Genomic DNA, 9,720 nt, shown 5'->3' with positions numbered 1-9,720 from the left:
GAAATGTAAGAAAATATTAGATTTGTAATTATTTGTTAGTGATCAATAATGACAAAGGTGAAACTCTAGCTTCAGTTAGATAACAATAGTCATATGTGTAATTTTAACATAAACACACATTAATCCGGATAAGATTGCTATACTACCATTATTTGACACCTAAAAAATTGGATCTTCATTTCAGTCTGCCTTACATGGCTTTTGCATTGGGTGACGGTTGATAGCGTGAAAAGACAAATTAAAATTGCTGGTCAAAATGGGGGGGGACACACACCCATTATAACATGTTCAGTTATGCTCACCGCACGACTGACAAACCCACACTGTACATTCGACCTAGAAAGCGCGTAATCGTGATTCGTGCATCGTACGGCTTTTATTTTTGTCGTGGCCATATTTTGATTGACGTCGTGTCACTAACGTCACTACGCCGGAAGTGTTGGAAAGATTAAAAATCCTCTTGAGTGACAGCAGCGGTTTGGTACATTGTATTTTTTTTTGTCTTTCTGTAGGGATGGAGGTGACACGAACAAGTAATTCACTTCTTTATGCACCCTTACAGATAATATACACCAAGATTATAGTCATATGCTATTAATTTAGCTGTGGTTTCTCACCGCACAATCATGATTCCGTTCATTTCCGCGAGGTTGTGAATGCTAACCCGCTAACTAGCATTAATAGCTAGCTTGCGTGTTGAGTAAAACCACCAACGCATGTTGGCTGATTGTTGTTTTTGTATTACAGATTTCAAAGACAGTTTAAGCACTGTGTACAGCGCAATAGAGGAAGCAGACTTTCTCGCAATCGATGGGGAATTTTCAGGTAAGTCATTGTTAGCTATCTATTTAACTGGAAAACGTTTATAGTTACATCTGAACTAGCTCGCTGGCCAACCCGTTTCCGTGGCTACAAGCCACACACACGCAGTCGGTTACGAACTCTTGACATCTTCTTCATGTTCTAGTTAATACAGTAGAAAATACACTCTTCGGTTTCAGGTATTAGCGACGGGCCCAACGTCAGCGCACTGACTAACGGGTTGGACACGCCAGAGGAGCGCTACATGAAGCTAAAAAAGGTAACAGTCAAGAGAGACATGCGGTTTGGAGTTGGGGGGCAATGCGGTTTTCTGCGTTATGCTGCATTTACTTGACACTTCAACGTTTTATGGCAGACATGTTGGTTCCCCGTTAGTTTAACATGGAGAATAGTTAACAATGTAACTGGATGTCTAGAATGAGAACGATATTAAAAACTCTTAACATAAACAAAACACTAAATGTATGGCTGTCGGTGTCGGTCAGGCACTGAGTGAGTCGCTACAGTTGAAGTCAGAAGTTTACATACACCTTAGCAAAAGATTTAAACTCAGTTTTTCCCACAATTCTTGACATTTAAAAAGTAAAAAGTCCCGTTCTTAGGTCAGTTAGGATGACTACTTTATTTTAAGAATGTGAAATGTCAGAATAATAGTGCAGAGAATGATCCCCCCAGCTTTTATTTATTTCATCACATTCCCAGTGGGTCAGAAGTTTACGTACACTCAATTAGTATTTTGTAGCATTGCCTTTAAATTGTTTAACTTGGGTTAAACGTTTTGGGTAGCCTTCCACAAGCTTCCCACAATTAAGTTGGGTGAACTTTGGTGTAACTGAGTCAGGTTTGTAGGCCTCCTTGCTCGCACATGCTTTTTCAGTTCTGCCCACACATTTTCTATAGGATTGAGGTCAGGGCTTTGTGATGGCCACTTCAATACCTCGACTTTGTTGTCCTGAAGCCATTTTGCCATAACTTTGGAAGTATGCTTGGGGTCATTGTCTATTTGGAAGACCCATTTGCAACCAAGGTTTAACTTCCTGACTGAGGTCTTGTGATGTTGCTAAAATATATCCACATTATTTTCCTTTATGATGCCATCTATTTTGTGAGGTGCACCAGTCCCTCCTGCAGCAAAGCAGCCCCACAACATGATGCTGCCACTCCCTTGCTTCATGGTTGGGATGGTGTTCTTTGGCTTGCAAGCCTCCCCCTTTTTCCTCCAAACATAACAATGGTCATTATGTCCAAACAGTTCTATTTTTGTTTAATCAGACCAGAGGACATTAATTCAAAAAGTACAATCTTTGTCCCCATGTGCAGTTGCAAACCGTAGTCTGGCTTATAGCGGTTTTGGAGCAGTGGCTTCTTCCTTGCTGAGCGGCTTTTCAGGTTATGTCGTTATAGGGCTCGTTTTACTGGGGATACTTTTGTACCCGTTTCCTCCAGCATCTTCAGAAGGTCCTTTGCTGTTGTTCTGGGATTGATTTGCACTTTTCGCACCAAAGTACGTTCATCTCTAGGAGACAGAATGCGTCTCCTTCCTGAGCGGTATGACGGCTGCGTGGTCCCATGGTGTTTGTACAGATGAACGTGGTACCTTCAGGCGTTTGGAAATTGCTCCCAAGGATGAACCAGACTTGTGGAGGGCTTACATTTTTTTCTGAGGTCTTAGCTGATTTATTTGGATTTTTCCCATTATGTCAAGCAAAGAGGCACTGAGTTTGAAGGTAGGCCTTGAAATACATCCACAGGTCCACCTCCAATTGACTCAAATGATGTTAATTAGCCTATCAGAAGCTTCTAAAGCCATGACATTTTCTGGAATTTTCCAAGCTGTTTAAAGACATAGTCAACTTAGTGTTTGTAAACTTCTGACCCACTGGGATTGTGATAGTGATTTATAAGTCAAATAATCTGTCTGTAAACAATTGTTGGAAAAATGACTTGTGTCATGCACAAAGTAGATGTCCTAACCGACTTGCCAAAACTATAGTTTATCAAGAAATATGTGGAGTGGTTGAAAAACAAGTTTTAATGACTCCAACCTCAGTGTATGTAAACTCCCCACTGTATATAACTAATATAGTGAGGTAGCTTGCATAACTTTTTATATCATGGCTGAATTTGATCATGGTTTTCAGGTTTTTGATTCCTGGAGTCTAAGTATGGGCCACAAGGCCATGTGCTATCTGTCCTGCTTTAAATGTACACGTTTGAGACTCTCTCCACTCCTCTGTCCCCCCCCCCCCCTCTCCCCTCCTCTGCCCCCCTCCACTCCTCTGCCCCCCCACTCCTCTGTCCCCCCCCACTCCTCTGCCCCCTCCACCCCCTCTCTCTACCCAGCATTCCATGGACTTCTTGCTGTTTCAGTTTGGACTGTGTGCGTTCACATATGACCAGGCAGAGTCCAAGTGAGTGGGATTTCTCTCTCCGATTTACCATTTAACACGCGGTCGGTTTTGAACTGAGTTACATCTGAGTAACATGACGCTTCTCAGAGTAGGAGTGCTGATTTAGGATCAGTTTTTAGCCTTTCGGATCGTTCTGAATGAGACTCCATGTGGACCTGATCCTATATCGGCCCTCTTAAGCTTGACTCATAGGACCCATGACCTGACCCCAGATCAGTTAGTGATTTATCCAATTCTTCTCTGCTGTGTTGTTACACTCATAACAAACGGGTTGGTTCTGAAATACTGATCTGGGACCGGCTGATATAGTGTTAAATAGAAAGTCTAAGTCAGTTATATGTGATCTCTCTGCAGGCTATAGGAATGTTTAACCTAGCTGACCTGCTGTTCTTTCTCTCCTGGTGTTTTTGTCTCCACAGGTACGTCATCAAGACTTTTAATTTTTATATATTCCCAAAGCCGTTCAACAGAACCTCCCCAGACACCAAGTTCATCTGCCAGGTTAGGAAACCGTTGGTCTGTCTTATTTTATCCGGGTGCTACAAGCATTTCTTATTGGTGCTTCGACAACCTGCATCGCTTGCTGTTTGGGGGTTAAGGCTGGGTTTCTGTACAGCACTTTGAGATATCAGCTGATGTAAGAAGGGCTATATAAATACATGGGGAGTGACGCCCTAAACCTGTCCAATCAAATCACGTTTCAGCCCGTTATGTAAATACACGTGATTTGATTGGACAGGTTTAGGTCGTCACTCCTCGTTTCAGCCCGTTTGCTTCCTTTCCATCCCTGGAGAATAGGACCCACGTTGCCCCTGGTGGTGCTTTGGTAAATATGTCTGTGTTTTGTTATTTCAGAGTTCCAGCATAGACTTCCTGGCCAGTCAGGGTTTTGACTTCAACAAAGTGTTCCGTAACGGTAGGTAGCGTTCTGTCTGGTTGCCGTAGAAATCCCAACTAGGACAATAAATCGATTCGATGGATTGAAGCTACTCTAGCTAACCCCTCTGTTCTGGATGCTCTAGATATTCCAACTCGGTCAATAAAGATGACTAAGTGATTGATTTAAGCCAACCAACACTCCGCCATCTAACCCCGCCTCCCTTTCTGGTTGCCGTAGGGATCCCGTACCTGAACCAGGAAGAGGAAGTGCAGCTGCGGGAGCAGTATGAGGAGAGGCGGAGTCAGAGTAACGGATCAGGAAACCCCTCCTACATCTCCCCCAACCCAAACAAAGGCCCCGGCAGCGTCCCCGAGGAGCACAGGGAGTACATCGGACGGGTGGTGTACGTTTAAACCTGACTCCCATTTCTAGTTACAACTTTAGACTGTAGTTGCATGTGTTGAGAGATGACTGCCTGGTCCCAAATCGGCCCCTTTCCCTCCTTCTGACACCAGTTGCTCCTGCCGCCAATAGCCCCTTTCCCTCCCTAGCCACCCTGACACTAGTTCCTCCAGCCGCCCCTTTCCCTCCCTAGCCACCCTCTAGCATTAGTTCCTCCTACCGCCCCCTTCCCTCCCTAGCCACCCTCTAGCACTAGTTCCTCCTACCGCCCCTTTCCCTCCCTAGCCACCCTGAGCATTAGTTCCTCCTACCGCCCCTTTCCCTCCCTAGCCACCCTCTAGCACTAGTTCCTCCTACCGCCCCTTTCCCTCCCTAGCCACCCTCTAGCACTAGTTCCTCCTACTGCCCCTTTCCCTCCCTAGCCACCCTCTAGCACTAGTTCCTCCTACTGCCCCTTTCCCTCCCTAGCCACCCTGACACTAGTTCCTCCTACCGCCCCTTTCCCTCCCTAGCCCCTTTCCCTCCCTAGCCATCCTCTAGCATTAGTTCCTCCTACTGCCCCTTTCCCTCCCTAGCCACCCTCTAGCACTAGTTCCTCCTACTGCCCCTTTCCCTCCCTAGCCACCCTCAAGCATTAGTTCCTCCTAGTTCCTCCCCCTTTCCCTCCCTAGCCACCCTCTAGCACTAGTTCCTCCTACTGCCCCTTTCCCTCCCTAGCCACCCTCTAGCACTAGTTCCTCCAACCGCCCCTTTCCTCCCTAGCCACCCTCTAGCACTAGTTCCTCCTACTGCCCCTTTCCCTCCCTAGCCACCCTGACACTAGTTCCTCCTACCGCCCCTTTCCCTCCCTAGCCACCCTGGCATTAGTTCCTCCTACCGCCCCTTTCCCTCCCTAGCCACCCTCTAGCACTAGTTCCTCCTACTGCCCCTTTCCCTCCCTAGCCACCCTCTAGCATTAGTTCCTCCTACTGCCCCTTTCCCTCCCTAGCCACCCTCTAGCATTAGTTCCTCCTACCGCCCCTTTCCCTCCCTAGCCACCCTCTAGCACTAGTTCCTCCTACTGCCCCTTTCCCTCCCTAGCCACCCTGACACTAGTTCCTCCTACCGCCCCTTTCCCTCCCTAGCCACCCTCTAGCATTAGTTCCTCACTAGTTCCTCACTAGTTCCTCACTAGTTCCTCCTACCGCCCCTTTCCCTCCCTAACCACCTGCTGGCACTAGTTCCTCCTACCGCCCCTTTCCTCCCTAGCCACCCTCTAGCACTAGTTCCTCCTACTGCCCCTTTCCCTCCCTAGCCACCCTCTAGCACTAGTTCCTCCTACCGCCCCTTTCCCTCCCTAGCCACCCTGACACTAGTTCCTCCTACCGCCCCTTTCCCTCCCTAGCCACCCTGACACTAGTTCCTCCTACCGCCCCTTTCCCTCCCTAGCCACCCTGACACTAGTTCCTCCTACTGCCCCTTTCCTCCCTAGCCACCCTCTAGCACTAGTTCCTCCTACTGCCCCTTTCCCTCCCTAGCCACCCTCTAGCACTAGTTCCTCCTACCGCCCCTTTCCCTCCCTAGCCACCCTCTAGCACTAGTTCCTCCTACTGCCCCTTTCCCTCCCTAGCCACCCTCTAGCACTAGTTCCTCCTACTGCCCCTTTCCCTCCCTAGCCACCCTGACACTAGTTCCTCCTACCGCCCCTTTCCCTCCCTAGCCACCCTGACACTAGTTCCTCCTACCGCCCCTTTCCCTCCCTAGCCACCCTGACACTAGTTCCTCCTACCGCCCCTTTCCCTCCCTAGCCACCCTGACACTAGTTCCTCCTACCGCCCCTTTCCCTCCCTAGCCACCCTCTAGCACTAGTTCCTCCTACTGCCCCTTTCCCTCCCTAGCCACCCTGACACTAGTTCCTCCTACCGCCCCTTTCCCTCCCTAGCCACCCTCTAGCACTAGTTCCTCCTACCGCCCCTTTCCCTCCCTAGCCACCCTCTAGCACTAGTTCCTCCTACCGCCCCTTTCCCTCCCTAGCCACCCTCTAGCACTAGTTCCTCCTACCGCCCCTTTCCCTCCCTAGCCACCCTCTAGCACTAGTTCCTCCTACCGCCCCTTTCCCTCCCTAGCCACCCTGACACTAGTTCCTCCTACCGCCCCTTTCCCTCCCTAGCCACCCTCTAGCACTAGTTCCTCCTACTGCCCCTTTCCCTCCCTAGCCACCCTCTAGCATTAGTTCCTCCTACCGCCCCTTTCCCTCCCTAGCCACCCTCTAGCACTAGTTCCTCCTACCGCCCCTTTCCCTCCCTAGCCACCCTCTAGCACTAGTTCCTCCTACCGCCCCTTTCCCTCCCTAGCCACCCTCTAGCACTAGTTCCTCCTACTGCCCCTTTCCCTCCCTAGCCACCCTCTAGCATTAGTTCCTCCTACCGCCCCTTTCCCTCCCTAGCCACCCTCTAGCACTAGTTCCTCCTACCGCCCCTTTCCCTCCCTAGCCACCCTCTAGCACTAGTTCCTCCTACCGCCCCTTTCCCTCCCTAGCCACCCTCTAGCACTAGTTCCTCCTACCGCCCCTTTCCCTCCCTAGCCACCCTCTAGCACTAGTTCCTCCTACCGCCACCCTGACACTAGTTCCTCCTACTGCCCCTTTCCCTCCCTAGCCACCCTGACACTAGTTCCTCCTACTGCCCCTTTCCCTCCCTAGCCACCCTGACACTAGTTCCTCCTACCGCCCCTTTCCCTCCCTAGCCACCCTCTAGCACTAGTTCCTCCTACTGCCCCTTTCCCTCCCTAGCCACCCTCTAGCATTAGTTCCTCCTACTGCCCCTTTCCCTCCCTAGCCACCCTCTAGCACTAGTTCCTCCTACTGCCCCTTTCCCTCCCTAGCCACCCTGACACTAGTTCCTCCTACCGCCCCTTTCCCTCCCTAGCCACCCTCTAGCATTAGTTCCTCCTACCGCCCCTTTCCCTCCCTAGCCACCCTCTAGCATTAGTTCCTCCTACCGCCCCTTTCCCTCCCTAGCCACCCTCTAGCACTAGTTCCTCCTACTGCCCCTTTCCCTCCCTAGCCACCCTCTAGCATTAGTTCCTCCTACTGCCCCTTTCCCTCCCTAGCCACCCTCTAGCACTAGTTCCTCCTACTGCCCCTTTCCCTCCCTAGCCACCCTGACACTAGTTCCTCCTACCGCCCCTTTCCCTCCCTAGCCACCCTCTAGCATTAGTTCCTCCTACCGCCCCTTTCCCTCCCTAGCCACCCTCTAGCATTAGTTCCTCCTACCGCCCCTTTCCCTCCCTAGCCACCCTCTAGCACTAGTTCCTCCTACCGCCCCTTTCCCTCCCTAGCCACCCTCTAGCACTAGTTCCTCCTACCGCCCCTTTCCCTCCCTAGCCACCCTGACACTAGTTCCTCCTACTGCCCCTTTCCCTCCCTAGCCACCCTGACACTAGTTCCTCCTACTGCCCCTTTCCCTCCCTAGCCACCCTGACACTAGTTCCTCCTACCGCCCCTTTCCCTCCCTAGCCACCCTCTAGCACTAGTTCCTCCTACTGCCCCTTTCCCTCCCTAGCCACCCTCTAGCATTAGTTCCTCCTACTGCCCCTTTCCCTCCCTAGCCACTCTCTGACACCAGTTGCTCCTTCATATAAGGCAAGGTTTAAACTCCTCCAAACGGGTGTTACAGCCTCAGCGCGGAACCCGTCCTACGGTCCACGGTGAAGTCACATGGTACTGATTTATGTCTAGCGGAGCAGAAATCCATGGTAACAGTCCAGACACGACCATTCAGCTCCAGCCCAGAATGCGTCCCTGTCGTAGTTTTGTTTAGTCTTCCTCCTGCCTCTTGTCCCTTGCAGAGAGAAGGTGGAATCTCTGTTCACTACCTCAGAGAAGACTGTGGACCTGGAGCCCTGCACTGGGTAAAGAAACACCTGTGTGTGTTTGTTTGTGTGTGTTTATACAACACTTTAATTTCAGTCTGAAAGGACTTTACCATGTTAACATGGCTCTCCTGATCCCCCCCCCAGCAATATTTACCAGTGTTTTGTTTATTAAAAACCTCCATATCCCCTGTTCTGTTCTCTGCTCCACTCCAGCTTTCAGAGGAAGCTGATCTACCAGACTCTCAACTCCAAGTAAGTACGTTCTGTCCTTCAAGAGCAGCAATGTTCTAGAACTCTGCAGATATGATTCAGTGTTCTGTCCTTCAAGAGCAGCAATGTTCAAGAACTCTGCAGATATGATTCAGTGTTCTGTCCTTCAAGAGCAGCAATGTTCAAGAACTCTGCAGATATGATTCAGTGTTCTGTCCTTCAATGTTCTAGAACTCTGCAGATATGATTCAGTGTTCTGTCCTTCAAGAGCAGCAATGTTCTAGAACTCTGCAGATATGATTCAGTGTTCTGTCCTTCGAGAGCAGCAATGTTCTAGAACTCTGCAGATATGATTCAGTGTTCTGTCCTTCGAGAGCAGCAATGTTCTAGAACTCTGCAGATATGATTCAGTGTTCTGTCCTTCAAGAGCAGCAATGTTCTAGAACTCTGCAGATATGATTCAGTGTTCTGTCCTTCAAGAGCAGCAATGTTCTAGAACTCTGCAGATATGATTCAGTGTTCTGTCCTTCAAGAGCAGCCATGTTCTAGAACTCTGCAGATATGATTCAGTGTTCTGTCCCGTGAACACAGGGAGATGAATGAAATCTACTTTTTTAATTGTTACCATTCTGCTATTTCTAAAACTGATGAATTAGGGTTTATAACTGTAGTTTGAATGCTGCTTAGTGAAAGTCAATGTTTATAATAAAATGTTTACATATTTCTAGTTCTGAGTGTGTATATTGTACAGAGATGACATATCTTTATAGAAGGATAATGTTGATCTAATCTCCTATAGGTTCCCAAAGGGCCTTCATGTGGAGACCTTGGAGACAGAGAAGGTCAGTCTGCCAGCTAGATGAGGTTCTCAAACCTCTCCTCGGGGGGGAACCCCAGCCAGTCCATGTATTTGATCTATTCCAGAGCCCTACGGGTCTCCTGATCACGGCCGGTTGTGATACAGCCCGGGATCGAACCAGGGTCTGTAGTGACACCTCTAGCACTTTCGATGCAGTGCCTTAAACCGCTAGCACACCTGATTCAGCTAATCATTAAGACCTTTATACTAGGAATAAGGCTCCTGAATGGCGCAGCGATTTAAAGCACTACATTGAAGTGCTAGAGACGTCACTACAGACC

General features: G+C 49.3%; 1 protein-coding gene across 1 annotated transcript; it reads left to right on the top strand.

Annotated features, from left to right (window-relative positions):
• Positions 1–395: 395 nt before the first annotated feature.
• On the top strand, positions 396–9,720 carry LOC124003656 (poly(A)-specific ribonuclease PARN-like). Its single transcript, XM_046312147.1, has 10 exons — positions 396–533; positions 748–825; positions 1,002–1,081; positions 3,166–3,233; positions 3,653–3,734; positions 4,089–4,149; positions 4,351–4,516; positions 8,344–8,406; positions 8,584–8,622; positions 9,380–9,720. The coding sequence occupies exons 1-10, from the start codon at positions 515–517 to the stop codon at positions 9,441–9,443; spliced, it is 720 nt and encodes a 239-aa protein (XP_046168103.1). The 5' UTR covers positions 396–514; the 3' UTR covers positions 9,444–9,720.

This window comes from Oncorhynchus gorbuscha, linkage group LG18, assembly GCF_021184085.1.
Source record: "Oncorhynchus gorbuscha isolate QuinsamMale2020 ecotype Even-year linkage group LG18, OgorEven_v1.0, whole genome shotgun sequence".
Taxonomy (NCBI): Eukaryota; Metazoa; Chordata; class Actinopteri; order Salmoniformes; family Salmonidae; genus Oncorhynchus; species Oncorhynchus gorbuscha.
This window is presented reverse-complemented; position numbering and strand designations above follow the sequence as displayed.

What these genes read in the sequence shown, in the direction of transcription:
- LOC124003656 (XM_046312147.1), top strand. An exon ending in AATCGATGGGGAATTTTCAG is followed by an intron (nt 826 to 1,001) that starts GTAAGTCATTGT and finishes CTTCGGTTTCAG; the next exon opens with GTATTAGCGACGGGCCCAAC. An exon ending in GACCTGGAGCCCTGCACTGG is followed by an intron (nt 8,407 to 8,583) that starts GTAAAGAAACAC and finishes GCTCCACTCCAG; the next exon opens with CTTTCAGAGGAAGCTGATCT.